This window comes from Halichoeres trimaculatus, unplaced genomic scaffold (assembly GCF_033239565.1).
Source record: "Halichoeres trimaculatus isolate MK-OKI-2021-1 unplaced genomic scaffold, fHalTri1.1 fHalTri1_scaffold_22, whole genome shotgun sequence".
Taxonomy (NCBI): domain Eukaryota; kingdom Metazoa; phylum Chordata; class Actinopteri; order Labriformes; family Labridae; genus Halichoeres; species Halichoeres trimaculatus.
This window is the reverse complement of record NW_027437200.1, coordinates 16499788-16516537: the sequence shown is the minus strand read 5'-3', so window position 1 is coordinate 16516537 and position 16750 is coordinate 16499788. Positions and strand designations below refer to the sequence as shown.

The following is a 16750-nucleotide window of genomic DNA, read 5'->3' as shown; positions in this document are numbered from 1 at the left end:
CTGATAGGTGGAATTGATAATAGCGTTGGTATCAACAAATCTTACAAATATACACCCCTTTAACTCTAAGGAGAAAGGATTAGACTGAAAGTGAGATAAAAAAAAAATCTCAAGAAGTAATCAAATTAATATAAAGGAGGAATGAATGTTTATTGAGTTTAAACAGTAGAGCAGTCTCATTGCTACCATTATTACAGTTAGTGTTAAGAGGTCAGTGCATAAAGAAATATAAATTAGTCATAAAGGGAGAACTCGATGTGGAATGTAACATTGTCACATGATCTGAGACATGACAGATAAACGCACCTATAAGAAGAAACAAAACTGAAAATAAAAAAACCTAGATATCTTTCCATCTTTTCACACCAATACAAATGCAGTGTTCAAACAGTAGAAAAAGTTTCTCATTTCACTTCAACTTCCTCTTTCTTGTGGCTTGAAACACTAGGCTGCTGTTTGGAGAAACTCAGAGAGTGTTATTTCTTTAGTGCATGTAATGTAACAACTTTGTTAAAAATTATTTTAGCTTACAGCTCTGAGGTACAAAATCACAAGGGATTTTCATCAACTTCAAAGACTACACAGATAAGTATAATACACATAAGTACTCAACTACAGCCTCTTCAGCTATTCTTCACAGAACTCTCACTGTCAAGCTCATGTTTTCTGTACCAGATTTTTTTTCCTAAAAACTGCACCCTATAATGTAGTAAAATGAAGTACAAGTCACACGATGAGTTAACAATTGGAGTTTCTGATATGACATCACAGTTAAGCAGCTTTAACTACCTGATTAATTAGCCCTAATGATTACATTTTAGTGCTTGATAGAAAAAAATCTTGTTAGAGGTACTGGATTGCTTTGCTGTCGCGTGTTGACCTTCTTTTCGTGACTTTTTTTGTGCATTACTTTGAGGCGATGGTGCTGTTAAAGCCCTCGAAGCCCTTCAAGTATAATGCAAGGATTTTGCAAAGCTCAGAAATGCACCACACGCACCACCAAACAGCTGCTACAACACTCCTCCATATGAAAAACACAACATTGTCTCACTAACACTTTATGCAGATGACACCCAATTCTCTGCAATAGCCTGGAAATCTATCATATGAACAAACCGTCGTCTTGTTTTCATCACAGCAGCTGACCTGGTTGTTAGCCGCTGTTATTCATAGTTGGTTGCTACCCTACACTACAGTCTCCCACCCACACAGCTTAAGGTACTGTTGATTCTAGTAAGGCTATGGTCTATGGACTAAGAAAGAATGTAGTGTGTCTCTGATGTTGCTCATACATCTCCATCCTCTATCCGAGCCAGCTGTCGCTCCAGCAGCTCGATCCTCTGGCTCTGAGCGAGGACAACAGCGCGCAGGGCTTTCATCTCTGCTAACAGCTCAGTCAACAGCTCGTCCTGCAGGAGGAGACACAGAAAGACAGAAAAACAACCATGAGCAGGAGAAACGTCTGTAAAGTGGATGAAGGATGGATGTAGGGGTTTCAACCAGAGTGACCAGAGTTTGGGTTTTGAACTCCCAGGACCTCATTTTGACTTCCAAAGCGTGGCCACACTGGTCATCTGTACCGTACCTAAGCATGCTCCAACTCTAAAGTTGGCCAGTGTAACCACAAGTGTTCCGTACTCAGGCACATTACACCACCTTGGCTTTGGCACACTTCAGAGAGGTGGTCTTTGGCACGGTACACATCATGCATAAGCACAAGCACGCGTAGGCAACGAGGACAGGACGCATAATCCATGATGTACAGTTGATGTGACCGCACATCTGGACAATAATTTCATACAAAAGCAGGGGTTAAGATGGGGACATTTCACCCATGCAAGTCCTTGAAAAGTAGTGCCTGCATCTTAAGTGATTTAGGGCACGATCATACTGGCCATCTGTACCGTGCCACACTCAAGCACGATTGGACCACCACAGCGCCATTTCCTTGCTGGCCGTATCACCAGCTGCCACACTACTTCAATATAAACAAAGTATTTTAACGCCCCTAAGTTGATTGATTATGCAAGGCAGCGATTTTCAAGTAACGTAAGACAACCATAAGGGATTGAAGCAATTAAGGGGGCGGTCCCACTGACCATTCAAACCATGCTGTATTCAAGCATGATTGCCCCCCCCCCCGATTGCAGCACCGTTCCCTCGCTACAGAGTACTGCCGGCGGTCACACTACTCCAATATGAACCAGACTTTAGGAACACACCTAGCACGCTTAGCACGGCACACTTATGGCCACACTGGCCAAACAACCCAGACTTTAGGGTTGGAGGGTCCTTAAACACGGTATGGTTTGTCAGTGTGAACGCACCCTAAATGTCATGTCTTCATTGCCTGCATAATTGTGCAACAAGTGTACCGCATCAGCACACCTCTTTGAAGTGTGCCAAAGTCAAGGAAGCCAGCAGAGCCGTCACACCGCCCAAACAAACTGGACGTGCTTGAGCACGGTACAGGTGGCCAGTGTGACAAGGCTCTCAGTCCCAGGACTAAAGTTTCTCTGTGCTTTTGGTGGGAATTTAGTTTTTGTCTATTTCTTCCACATGTGTCTTACCTCTTTCTTCGGCCTTTCACTGTTTCCATCAGCTGTGGCTACTCGTGGCTGTGGCACCTCTTCTTCAGCGTCCTTTGGAGCAGAGGTAAATGTAGACGTAGGAGATGCTGCTGAGGGCTGGGCAGACCCCGCCCCAGAGTCCTGTGAGACCAGCTTGGGTTTGCTTCTGAGGGTGTCTCTCTGCTTGGATGGAGGAGCCGAATACCCGCCACTCAGAGACACCAACAGGGGTGGAGCATCCTGGCCGGCGATCCACTCATCTGCCAGGAGAGCCGGCTCTAAGCCAGCTGTGTCTGGGTAAAGATCCCCCTGAAACAGATCTGACTGGAGAGGGAAGACAGAGGCAGGAAATGTTTTTATTGTAAAGACTTCCTGTGCATTCCAAAATCCAATATTTACCATAAGAGAAAAAAAACACATCCATGAATTTTGGGGCTGTGGGTTGGTTACCTTTCGAGGTACGGTCATAGAAATGGGTTCCACTTTTCTTTCATGGAGTTTGTAGAACCTAAAGAAAACCAGGAAAATAAACATCTATTAGTTTTTAGTTTGTGGGGATGAATTCTATATTCTTCTAAGCAGTCCAATCAATCTAATTCACCATTTTATATAAGAATACTTTTTTACTTACTTTTACTTCTTCTTATCAAGGTCAGCGTAGCATTTGATGGGGACTACTTTCTACTATGGATTATCTGAGTCATTTGTGATTGTTTTTGGGATAATACTGGAGCTCAAAGGGGTATGATGTATAATGTTTTGACACTCTGACCATGTTGTACACAGTGTCACCGTAAGTCATCAAATACAACACATCAACATGTTTACCTGGCAATTTCACACTTGTTGACGTCTACACCTCTTTTACTGAGGAAGCCGGCCCCCCTCTGAGGTTCCTTGCTGCTGTATAAGCTGAGGAAGTGGACATATGGGGATTCATCTGTGACTTCAAAGTACCGGATGGTGCAGTCCCCCTGAAAAAAAACAGTTTGTTTGAATGACGGATGCAGAAAGTAGATGATGCTACGTGTTTATGTTGAGGGGATCTTCAAGTCCTACCTTCCCACACAGGTAGACCATGTTTGTGTCAGGGTCGTAGAAAGGTAGAAGTACACCATTACTTGTGTCCATCTCCTGCACTGCCATTGGCTCTGACAGGTCTTTCTGTAAAAACAAAGGAAGGGTTATGTTGCTGAGATTGTTTTTCAAACAAGGTGTGCACTACATCCTAGAAATGGCAACAGTGTAGCGCGATGATAGGCGGGGTAAAGACAGACTTACAGTATCCCACAATGCAAGCTGTCTCTCACTCATACGGCTGAAGCCTGTGGTCAGGATTTTTCCATCTGACAGGAACACGGCTCTCATTGGTCGAGTCCCATCATGGACTTTCTCTTTCACCTAAGACATCGGACACATAAGGAGCTGGGTTATAAGTAAAATCCACCTGCATATGAAGTGCATAGTCAACTTGGTCAGGACCACATTTGCACACATCTGCACACACAGCGGAAAAATGCAAAATAACCTTCAGGACTGTGCCTCTTCGCGGGTCGATGACACGCAGAGCCTTGTCCTTGCAGACGGTGCAAACAGCGCTGCCGTCCTTGTTCCAGCTGACGCTGTAGATCAGGTCTGGGTGGGCGTCGCTCAGCTGGTACACGAGCTCTCCGGTGCCCACGTTCCACACGCAAATCACATTATCACAGCCTGGACAGAGGATGACACAACATTCAATATGGCTGAGTTAGTCCATGGACAAGAGAAGGTTCTAAGTTTGATTTCTTAATAAGGACGCGTTTCAAGGTTACTTAATTCTTACCCTTGGGTGGATTTAGTTTGCAGTGAATGAATCAGCGTTCTTTTAACAACAACAATCAATCAGCACGAGAGACACGACAAAGTTATCAAAAGCCCGCTACTGAAAAGGGAACCCTTATAAAAAGAAACAGGCAATACCACAATAAAATGAGATAATTCAAAAAAAATTAAAAAGTGCAACTAGTAAAAAAAGGTAAAAAGATGCATAGATCATAAATAAAAGAGATCTTGTTTCGTCTTTTTTATAATACTTTCTGAGAAAGAAAATGTATAAGTAATTCTCCCAAAAAAGGTGGTTTTGTCTTTGCTAACCTAAGTAAACTGGCGTAGGTTAGAAAAACTACAATCCTTGCACCTGGAGTAAAAAGAAAACAAAAGTGATCCATCATTTTTTTCTTGTCTTATTTACAAGATGAAACCAATCAACAGCGAAGGGAGAAGTCAAATAAAAGTTCATCTCAGGAATGTGCTGACTGTTACAGGATTTTTTTTTCATTTTTTTATGATAACTTTTTTTGGTCTGATTTTTCTCTGGTTATTTTTTTTAGCTTTGCCCACAATGAAATCAGAAATGTCCAACAATTAGGTTGCACTGCTATTGCTGTTTTTGACGCATTAACACACAGCAACCCTGTTATGTTTACATCCATGTTTAGAAGCATCCTGGCTCATTGGCCAAACTGCTGGAGATTTATGCAGAACTCTGGACATGAAGTCCCACATGGGATCCAGACGAGGTAATCATCCATGAGAAAAGAGAGCTGGCAACTAATGCTTTTGAGAGGAGATATAAGTTTTGTACATGAGCTGCTTTCTATTTAACTTCATTGACAAAGTTTGTTATGCTTTTTTTTGTACTCATTACGTCTTTGAATGTGTCTACCACCGGAATCAATAAATCAAACTTTATTAATAAAGCACTTTTCATGCTCAACAGTGGCAACACAAAGTACTTGACAAAAGAAAACAATACAAAACAAACAAATAATAATGATAATAATAATAATAATAATAATAATCATAATTGACCAGATAAACCCACATAAACACTCACATCAGTGTACAACCCTCCACCTCTAACCCACCAACCCGCACCCCTGGTACACAAGGTGAACATAGTTAGTTAAAACCCCTTCAGATGGCCTGAGGAAACACTGAAGGTAGAGTAATATGTAAAACGCACAATAAGAAAATAAAACAACCAAGCTAAAATAAACAAATAAGATAATAAAATATTAAAAGACTAAAGCAGTAAAAGAGAAATGATGTAAAACTTAAACTTTAAGATACAAAATTAAAAAGCTGAAAGTAACAGTGCAGTAAATGAGAAGATAAATAGTTAGGTTAAGACACATATAAATAGATAAATATATTAAACTAAAGGTTAGGATTATACACCTTTAAGAAGACAAAGGACGAAATACAACAGATGCACCCATCACAGTACCAGAAGAGTTTCTTTTCAAGTCAATGTGTCAGCTCACACTGGATCTGGCTGCGTCCCTGCTTCGGCAGGTCGGAGCCCTTTGCATCAGATACACCAGCCTCCTAATTTTGCCAAATGCTGATGCTGCAATTTACAAAGAGCTGACCAAGTGGGACGGGGCGTTGTACACTGAAACCATCTAAAAACGCCTATTGACTTTAGGAATAAAACAAAACTGTTTCCAAAACCAGGAAAAGTATCTTGAGCATTGCCAGCGTGGGTCTTAAAATCTGAGTGCTCAGCACAGGGGAAGGAAGACAGATCAAAGCACATACCCTCAACGATTGTACTTCGAACCATCTCATTGGAGATTTATCTTGGTTAAAGCTGTAAGCCTGCACACGTGATGAAACTTTGCCTGAACACATAAAGCGAATGTATGTAATTTACATATTAAAGGAGCATTGCAAAAACACCTTTATTGGAAAGCTTTTGCATACCCAGAGAAGGACGCATTAACTCAATGCAAATTTAGATCCAGTGCAGTTCTGGAAACAACAGGGAAGTAGGAGGAGGTATCTAATGTAATGGAAAAACAATTGAGGTTTGAAAACAGACTTCAGTACCATAGTCTGGTTACTGCTGCTGGAATAATTGTTTTTTGTAGTTGTCACCCCACCCTCGCACCTTAAATCTCAACTGTTTGTGTCGTACTGCCAACCCTGACACTGTTTCCTCCTTACTCATTTACATTTAAGAAAAACTAGTTCAAAGACTCCTCTCCTTCCTGTCAGTGTGCTGTAATCCGGAGACGATATGTCCCACAGCTTAGCAGCCAAGTGTAATTATTTTTTAGGTTAATCACTTTCTCCTCTTCACTTTCACAGCATACTATGAATTACTGAAGGGGAAATCAGATTCCTTGCCTGTATAATGCATTAGTATTTGAACTGGCTGTCACTGAACACCAACACAGTAAGATAAGAGCTGTTCTGCAACTCTCGCTGTTTGCTAAAGGATTTCTCAAAGTGTTTGGCACATGCACAAAAACAAAGGATTGTTTGTAAGTTTTTTTTATACCAAACTCTTTGAAACTTGCTGTGTGATACTCAACCACAAGCCTCAGACACAAACTCTTATTTTTATGCTTATGTAAATGTATGTAAAACATCATATAAACTGCATAGCAGGAGGGCACAGGCGTTTTTCCTCTTCCTATCACGAGAGGCCAGAAGAAGGTGAGTCTGTTTACCTGCGGTCAGGAGGATGTTGAAGGCAGAGGGATGCCACGCCAGGATTCCTACTCTCTTACTGTGTCCCTCCAGGGTCACGATAGACTCAGTCATCGGACTCACGAGGCCTCCGTCTGGGATCTGCCACACCTTCAGATAAGAAGACACAGCAGGTGTGTTTTTTGGTCGGTGCCTTTACAGAATTAAAAACCATAATGAAGATTAAAGAGAGGGTTTCATGCAAGTTTTGAAGCTTGGTATTGTCAGATAGCTGATTAATAATATAACAGCCCAAAAACTCCTTATCTCAGGGCTGGTCTCACTCATTTAAACCTCTGTCTGAAACACTCTGTTTGAACTGCTGTCTTTGAAGCCTCCTCCGCTGTTGCCATGCTAGAAACTCGTGATTCTGTTTGTAAAATGACAGCTGGGACCCCAAATCTGACCCAGAAAGTTAAAAAGGGACAAAAAGCACAAATAACTTCACACTACAATTCTTTTTGATGATTATTTTTGCACTTTTAAAGAGATACGCCAATCAGTGTTGTCACAGTTTGCGCAAACCTCATGTCCCCTATTCAGCTATTCAGATCAGCCTGCAGTCTGATCCTGGGATTACTCCAGCATGAAGTTACCTCACAGTTTGAAAATGTACCCACAATTAGTATAGACATCTAACTCTTTAACTTAATATTTGTAAATGGAATATGAAAAAAAAAATTAAAGAGGGGGTAGGAGGAACCCCTCTTTAAAGGGGCTGTGAGGACATTCCTGAAAAGCTTGTGAGGAGGTGACTCTCACCAAGGGGTGTGTTTTTTTTAAAGTAAATTGAAACTTGACAACTAGCAAACTATGTGAGTTTATACTGTAGTTTAGTAAATGGCTATATTTGGGGCACCTCACAGTCCCATGGTCTGAGTCTTGTCTGTAACGTGTAAAATTAGTGAATCCTGGTTATGTCTTTCCAGAGCTCATCTACCAAGCAGAGCTAACATAACCTCACTCTTCATTTTATTGATAGACTCTCAAGTTTGAACAGACCACTGCAGAATAACTGCTGACTGTGGGTGGGAATGAACATTGTCCCGCACACATTAACCTGAGTTTTAGCCCGGGCTCTACCACTCTCCTCTTCAGCTTCCTTCTGCTCTCCTGTCCTTTTTCTTTCTGACAGTTAGGCTCCAGTGTCCACCATTACTCCAAATTTAATCACAGAAATTATTTTCAGCAGAGAAAAACACAAATCTTTCTCCCTACCTCCATACTCTGTTTCCCAACCAGGAAGTAGAGAAATGCACTTATTTTGGCTCTGATAATCTCATCTAAAATTGTGGATTACAATCAGGAATATTTATAGAAGTGAGACTTTTTCAAGAGTCTTTAAAGGACTTAAAGATGTAAGCCAAAAGTAGGTTAGCATAGTCTTTCAACAAGACACGGAAGTAGGGAGTACTGCTAGCCTTCATCTACTTTTGTTCTATGCTAAATTGAGCTAAATGTGATGTAGCAAAATGATAACTGCACAAGCATGAGACCAACAAATCTTAACAACTTTTAGCAACTAATCAAGCAAGAATATTTCTTAAAACTTGAACATTTTCAGCTAATTTTGGATAATTTAGCTGAAATCACCAAGAAACAAAACAGAGAACCAAAGAGTCTATGTAGCTATTTCTGAGATAAGCTAGCAGTTTTCCCTCCTTCTACTTTTCTTCCAAACAAAGCTAAACCACATTTTATGCATGGATACAAAGGGGTATTAACACAAAAACCTTTAGCTTTGTGTTTAACAGAGATAAAACATAGCTGCGGTCATTTTGAGCTAAGCTAGCTTAAAGCTAGGCTTAGCTAAGTGTACTGTGTTCAAACTCTCCAAGATAAATTAGTGTGTTATCAGCCTTGATTACATTTATAAGACTTAAAGACATCATATACTTTTTAAAAATAACTCAAGCTTCAGTGTATGATGACTTTTAAAAAGAGTTTTAAGAATCTGTATGCAAACATAGAATTAATTAGCCTCTGTGTTATATCTAAAGTGTCAGTATTTTAGCATTTTGTCTACTCAACAAGACACAGACATATTAATAGTTCATAATGCCATTTTTTTTTTTTACTAGAGTTGGAAAACTACAGGAAGCCAAGCTTTGACTTTCAGAAATCAAGAGGAACAAGAAAAGAACCCAGACTTGACAAGCTTTGTGAGAGTTAGCCTACCTTTACTGTGCAGTCCTCTGAGGCACTTGCAATGATGTTATCATCATGAGGAGACCACTGGATGTCCAGCACTGGAGCTGCATGTCCGCACACTGTGGGACAGGACTGATCGATTCTGCCACTCTGTGATGGAAAGCACATAAACCACAACAGTGTGACAACCAGCTGGAGAAACTTTAACACGTTACCAGAGTCAACCTTCGCCCTCTGTTTGTTTGAGACTGTAAAAGTGTTGGATGTAGTGTGAGGAAGATGACGCAGCACTTTGTGAGACAGGAGAGAAGATAGAAGCTTTTAAGAGTATTGATCCACTGTTTATGTGATGGGTGTAGTAATGCAGAGGAGTTCTGCACCTTGCTGATCGGAACAACCAGGAATGCCCCTCCTCCACCTGCTTCGATGATAACAGCGATGAATTTGGGGTTGACGGCGCAGAGGGGGTTGTCCCACGTCACGCGCGACACCCTGACATCGTCAATGCAGTGTTCAGCTTTCCACGCCTGGGCGAAGACATGGCGGAACTTGCTCTGGCGGACCACACCTCGCCGGAAAGACATATTTATCTGTGAACACAAAAAATGAAATTAAATGGGTAAAGACAGGTGGAAAAACAAAGACAAAGTTTCTATTATTGTTTGTGTGATTGGATGTAAACAAGTCATCATGAGCTGAAATGATCTTCAAATAAAACTTTAGTTTGATGAATTTAGAGTTGTCTACCTTACTAAAACTCATCATGTACCTCACACTCAATCAGTGAATACCAAATATTTCAGTTGGTCAGCAAGAGAGAAATGGGGCTGTCAAAGCAGCAGGCAAATTCTTTCATTCTGGGAGTCCGGCCTGAACAGTACAGTCAGGCTTCAGTGGACAAAAGGGCATGATCCGCCTGAGACCAAAACATGCTGTGGCAGTGAGGGGAAGGGGGTTGGGCAGTGTGTCCGAGCTGCTGAGGCAGGGGAACCAGTAACTCTATATGCCATCTACCTAATGCTTTACAGTTGTCAAAGCAAATTGTGTTTCAGCAGGTACTCCGGCCTTGGTCTGCATTGTTTCCAGGGGCTTGTAAGGATTAACATACTCCACATTTATGCAGTTCTTTTTAAATAGTAGAAGCCCAAGCTTGAAACAAGTCCATCGGTATTTAGAGCTGTGTTACAAATAGTGTTCCCTCACTGTACAATGATTGACTTACCTTTATTGATATTTTGTAAAATAAACTTACTCCCGTCATAAACTATAAATTTCTTTTGTTGTCTGGACACAATGCGAGGAATACGGCTCTTTTGCAAAGAACAACGTTACAGGCATGTGCAACAAAGGATGCGTGTTAATGCGTAATTCATCGCAGTACAGTCATATCCAAGGAGCACGGGAGGTTACAATGAGGTTATTTTTCACAAGTACGACAGCTTACCTGGCTTTTGCTCTGCAATTTGGAAAAAAAGAATCACCAAAGAGTCGGGCGTGACAGGAGGAGGCCAATAAAATAATCCGCCGCCAGTAACAGTAACTTAATCCTCTCCTGTGTCCAGGCAGGCGTTCACGTCGAATGCGCAGACCTATAACAAAATACGTCCATTAGAAATAAAGACCCAATGGAATTTAGAGCTAAATTACCCTACATTCCCATGTAACTAACTACGCATGTCTGTTGTAGTAGAATCCTGACCTGATGAAGCATGTCCCCGTGCACATATATGCGTGCATTACATGCTGTAACGCAGAATAGAATCCGTCTACTGGTGATGGGATGAGGAGCAATGCACACGGTACTCGCCCCGACTCCCTTTACAATCGACTGCTTTGGAGCGATGTGGATTGAGCAGGATCGCAGACACTTCCGCCCAGGGCAGGATGTATCAAAGACAAACAAGAATCAAGAGGAGTATCAGCCGCTCTAATTCCCGTCGACTCAGAAAGAATCAGAGAGTAAGAAGATTCGTTGTGAGGTAGTTCAAGTATGAAAAGTGATACATTTAAGAATTAGCGATTTGCGTCCGGTTTTATCTTAATGCGCATGCGTGACTGCTAGGTTCGTTGTTATTATGAATGAGAATTCCATCGCTTCTAAGAGAGGCGGATCTTTTGGCTCCCAAGTAGCTTTTCAGATTTTTTTTTTTTTTACAGCGAAATTATTTATTATTATCACTTATATGATAACATACATTGTGGCTGCTGTTAATATCTGTTTGACTTAATTTACACACTGAACGTGTAGCAGAGTTGCCAAAATAAATTATGAAGTACAAAAATGCAGATCAATCTCAATTAGACCTAAGGTCCAATATCTGAGTGTGTATTATTTTTGAATTTCCAATTGTTTATCATGAAAGTACAAAGAGAAGCTTTGCTAATAAATGTATGCTTGCCACCCGTCCCTTGAAATATGGAATCGTTCCGTAATTGGGAATTAAAAGTTGCGTTCCGTATTGAACCAATACGGAACGCAGTTTATTATTCCGTATTTCACATTTGTCCCATGCACACATTCGACTTCTACAGCAGATGCTCAGGACACCTCGTCCTCAAAAGAGGGAACGTTTGCAAAAATATAGACGAGAGTGGGAAGAGGGCAACCCGTGGCTCCATAGAGTCACTGAAGATGAATATAAAGCAAACTGCAAGGCATGCAGGAGAACTTTTTCAGTGTCTCACGGAGGTGTGACAGATGTAAAACAGTATATGATGTAGGGGACCTCCACAAATGTAATATAAGATCCCTAGAATTGCCACCCGTCCCGTAGAACATGGAATCGTCCCATATTTTGCACTTAACTGTTGCGTTCCGTTTTAAATCAGTAGGGGCGCAATTTGTCCCATATTTCCAGTTTGCCTTGAACGCAGCACCACTTTGCTGTGATTCAACATACGTTCGCGTCCGCCTTCTAGAAACGGCAGTAGGTTGATTGATTTTAATCGTGGAATAACTGCTTATCATTGATTGGGTGAGAGAAAGTCAATGGAAATAAAAAATTAGAAAAAAAAAGACGTGAATTATATACATTTTCATCAAGTTTAAAGCCAGTAAAACAAACGAATTTAAAAGCAAGGTATTAATCATTATTTGTGTCCTGTTAGACACTGCAAGTGGCATGATCACGTGATTCAGTTAAAATAAATAAACACATAAATAAATCAGCTCTTAAAGCCGTATCGTCCGCAAATGACACATACGAGTCGTTATCAAGTCGGTAGCTACCGTATGGCGTTTGTTCTTTTATAAGTCTTGTCATTATACTTTCAACATCAGTTCAGGGTCTTAAATAATATGCAAATTACCTAGGCCTGCTAAGAAGATTTAAAATCGAAGAAACTAACTTTTTGAAAAGCCAGGTATGAATTATTCAGGTGCCGTGTTACACCACACTGCGCAAGCGTGGAAAGGTCTCCCCAGTAAATTGCACGTTCGCCGTTTTTGAGTGGCGTGACGACTTTTGAAAAGTAAAATAAATTCAAAACAAGGTGCATATCATCTAAACTTGAGCTTCGCGTGGAGTATGTAAGGTAACAAGCTGTGCATGTTCTGAATTTGAACTTTTTTAGAGTATATTAGAGTATGTATATAATGATCCCAGTTGGTTTGCTGTTTGCACACTCTAAAACTCTAACTAGTTTGCATGTTCCGTAGCTTGAGGCAAATGTAAGGGCTGTAACATTACACCTTTCTAGGAAATGCTTCAGAGTTGATAAAGCTAGAACCTTGACATGTAGACAGGAAAAACATTTTGTATTAAAAGAAAAAAACAATATACTGATAATAGTAATTAATGATTATTTTTGGAATAATATGTAAGCATTTTTATTGTTTCCACAAGTTTCTACGTTACTATTAGCTTTCTACAGAAGAATAATTTAGGGGTTTTTTTTGCGATTAACTTTGGTAGCAGCTGCGACTCGAAACCATGCCGTGTCCAGTCGGCCTTCTTTGAAGTATGGCCAACCTCCGCCACCCTCTGGTCGAAAGTGTACATTGCAGGCCATTGAACGCCAACCGTGATATGAAAGTGTTGTAGGGCAGTGTTTCAGGGTGAGAGAAAATGCTGTTCTTATAATTTGAAATACCCAAATATTTCAAAGTATTGAAAACTGTACATATAGGTTTAAATCTTGCGAGTTGTTTCTCGTGCAACAGGTGGCTCCGTGGCGCAATGGATAGCGCATTGGACTTCTAGGCAATCATTGCGATGTGATTCAAAGGTTGTGGGTTCGAGTCCCACCGGAGTCGCATTTTTGCAGCACCTCCCTGAGTCGAGACTTGTACCTTTAAAGACAGACTCTTTATCAAACAACCACAAAATTAGCCAAAAACATTAATGCTTATTACCTTTATCTATAAGATAAGTGACTGAGAGCTACTGCGTCAAGGAAGGCCGTACGTCAAGTGACCACCATGTATTGTAACCTTTATGCTATGTGATGAAACTGACCAACAATAACTGAACAATAGTCAGTAGCGGACACAGAAAGCTCCGTTTGATTATGGGGAACACTTTACGGACGTGGTTAGAGACATTGTAGTATTTATATGAAAAAACCCAAACTGAAATATAGTTTTTAAAGTAAGGTAGAACCCCAGTTTGTGACTGATTCTTGAAACATTATTCGGTGCTTTTGCATGCCTGATAGGCCTTTTCCAGCCAATTTTGATGATTGCATTTTCTTTTTACACTCCACACATCTACACGAACCCTGCTGTTACAAGACAAACAGGAAAAAATCGAGTGAAACAGTGATAACCACCTATGCGGACATGTATAAAAGTTCAACCTCAACAGTTTTGTATTACTTCTCCAAAAACATTCTTCCCATTTTTTTTAGTTCACACTATCTCAAAAGGCTTTTTTTTTTTTTTTTTTTTTTTTTTAAAGTAGCGTTTGTTTCTACACGGAACCAAATCGTGTTGCACCGGGTGTAACCAGTAAGCTAGCGTTAGGCTAGTTAGATGTAGCAGGCTAGCTTTAGGTTGTTGTCGTTGTGCGCAGCACTCGGGTTGACACATTACATGCGATTATTATGGGATGCTGCTGAAATTCTCAGCTGTCACTTTATTTTATAACCCCTCTGCTGTTCTCGACGACGTCTCTGGGTTGTTTGTTTCCCTTATTAGCTGTCCCGTGTTGGTCAGCTAGCTGGTTAGCCTAGCACGGTAGCGTATGGGTGTCAAAGTTAGCCGTGACTTCACCGGGTTTCTGGTTGCCTGATCTCACATTTCGGACACGTCAAGGTAAACATTTAGCCTTCGGCGAGCAGGAAGGCTAGTTTGCTAAGCTAACTCTTCATCTGGGGATGAATGTTGTTCACACCGAGGTGTAAATTTGCACATGTCAGCTGGTAAACTTCGAGCGAACATGTCAAATATGGTCTCTTTTACTCTATCTCTTCTTCTAGGTTTGATCTGTCACTGACGAGGCTCAAACTAGTGCTAATGTTAGCTAGCGTCAGTTATCAAGCTTGTTTTTGTCCTGCTTTATACGTTTGAGGCTGTTATAACTTCATATCCTTATTTTTTTAATTATCGTTCAGCTGTTTATTTCTGTTTTTGTCTCTCATGAGAAATTTTCAGGTTGTGGTTTCAAATAATCAAATAATTTGGCTAAGCAAGAAAACAGCCACATCGGTGTTTTTTATCTACTTTATGTCATTTTTCACTTCCTCCTTTTTTATATTTAAAGCACTGTTTTTGTTAGAAAATGTGCTAAAAGTGATTCTGCATTTATTCCAGTGTTGCACTTTGACCTGTTACACCACACGGAACGATCAATATCTACCACAGTCATGAGTCATATTACTCTCCAAATGTTGAGATAGTTCAGGGCTGCAGTGTGGCAATTCCAGCAGTTTGAATCAGTTTCAAATAAAATGGTAAAGCAGTAGGGAATGCATCTTATATTCTTAGTCTGACACTCTGATACTCAAGATAACCTTTTAAATTCATGTATAATTCAAAACACAATCAATAGTACACTTGAGAGACTTGAAGTACTAGGTTGAAGGTATTTAACCCCCAGAAAATTCACATAGATCTGCATTGATTGCAGAAAACAGTTCCTGACTGAGTTGGTCCCGTGTGATCACAAATACCTTGTCATATTTATTGTACTTAGTATATTCTATTCTTCTGTTTGTTTGTTTTTTTGTAAGGTTAAGGTTCCTCATACCCGTCTCCTGATTTTGGGGGCTGTGATGTCGGAGCCCAAAACCCCCACGCCCACTCCTGCTGGTGACACATACAAAGGATGGGTGTTCAAGTGGACAAATTACATCAAGGGTTATCAGCGGAGGTGGTTTGTGCTGAGCAATGGGCTGTTATCCTACTACAGGTATGTTTTCCTGTGAATCTGGCAAAACAAACCATCTTATATCCCTTTGAACAGTATCGGCTGTTGAGTGTTACCCAAAAAGCAGTTAATTGAATCAGCTTAGCTTTACATCTTCTAAATTTTGGTTGTGTCATGCAATCACAGAACAAAAACCAGGCTGTCTGCTTTAACTGTGAAATATAATCTGAATTGCATAAAAGCAGTGGGCAGGAGTTTGTTCACCATTTTTTTTTTTTGGACTCATTTTTTTCCAACCCATCAGTTACTACGAATGTCTAAATTCGTTTTCTAACTTGAAACGTGTCATCTGGTTGGATCAAATTGCAGCTCACGCAGTATGTTCCCTTAGACACAGTGAACTACCCCTAAATTTAAAAAAAATATCCAGTGTCTGCCTCCATGTTGCAAAAGCCACGCTGCCCTGGAGTGGCAACACATGACGTCTATAAAGTTTGTGCGAAGCCAGGGTTTTGAATTTCACATAATTTAGGTGTTACTTTTGAATCACAGAAGAAACATAAACCACAAAGATTTTTAAGCTTCAAACTGTGACAGAACCAAGACCATTGTAATTCATAAATGTTGGTGTAAAACAATCAAATTTCTCAAACTTTGTTTATATTTTCTGTTAGAACTTAAAGGAGATAGCGCTGCTATAACTTCCATAGTGTGTCATGCTTGTGTCAGGCATTCAGACTCAGGCGCTACAAAAATCTAACACAGGGGCTCCATAACTGTCCGACCCAACCCTAAAAACACAATGCAGTTAGTGTCATAATGGGAGTGCTTGCTCTCTTCCAGTGTCAGAATCATTTTTTGGACAACCTCGACAGATGTTAGGTCTTGTGAAATGCTGCATCACGTGTGCTGACATGTCGTGCTGACACAGCAGCCCCTGGCACATTTGAAAAACTTGACCTCAGAACTCTCACTGAGGTTTAATCAAGAGAAAAATGTGTCACTGTCAAAAAAAAATGAACAGAGTGAAAAAACATAAAATGCAGTAGAAATGACAAATCTTGGAAATTCGAACCCGGTTATAAATGGATGTCATTATCTCAGTTCTACGCATCAAATGCAGAAAAGCAAAAGTGATCCATCATTGAACTGATAACTGATAAAATTTGACCACTAAATATGGCAGCTAATGATGGTTTAAAG

At 40.5% G+C, this 16750-nt stretch overlaps 2 protein-coding genes and 1 non-coding gene across 5 annotated transcripts in view; 2 read left to right on the top strand and 1 right to left on the bottom strand.

The window, feature by feature from the left end:
• Positions 1-140: 140 nt before the first annotated feature.
• coro1b (coronin, actin binding protein, 1B) lies at positions 141-11257 on the bottom strand. The gene is made up of 12 exons (XM_074699157.1): positions 10939-11257; positions 10684-10828; positions 9620-9829; positions 9267-9389; positions 7070-7199; positions 4099-4280; positions 3852-3971; positions 3630-3734; positions 3399-3544; positions 3021-3078; positions 2571-2894; positions 141-1409 (listed from the first exon to the last, which is right to left on the bottom strand). The coding sequence occupies exons 3-12, from the start codon at positions 9821-9823 to the stop codon at positions 1287-1289; spliced, it is 1515 nt and encodes a 504-aa protein (XP_074555258.1). The 5' UTR covers positions 9824-9829; positions 10684-10828; positions 10939-11257; the 3' UTR covers positions 141-1286.
• Positions 11258-12640: 1383 nt separating this feature from the next.
• Positions 12641-16750, top strand: part of LOC141811192 (oxysterol-binding protein 1-like) — a 28522-nt gene continuing 24412 nt past the window's right edge. For 2 of the 3 annotated variants that reach the window (XM_074699156.1, XM_074699153.1), the window contains exons 1-2: positions 14167-14493; positions 15411-15589. In XM_074699156.1, coding sequence (XP_074555257.1) covers positions 15453-15589 — 137 coding nt within the window. In that variant the 5' untranslated portion in view covers positions 14167-14493; positions 15411-15452. Of the gene's footprint in view, positions 12774-14166; positions 14494-15410; positions 15590-16750 lie in introns of those variants that run through there. The other variant, XM_074699155.1, reaches the window with a different exon arrangement.
• On the top strand, positions 13404-13494 carry trnar-ucu (transfer RNA arginine (anticodon UCU)). Its single transcript is given in 2 exon segments — positions 13404-13440; positions 13459-13494. It is a non-coding gene; the product is annotated as a tRNA-Arg (tRNA).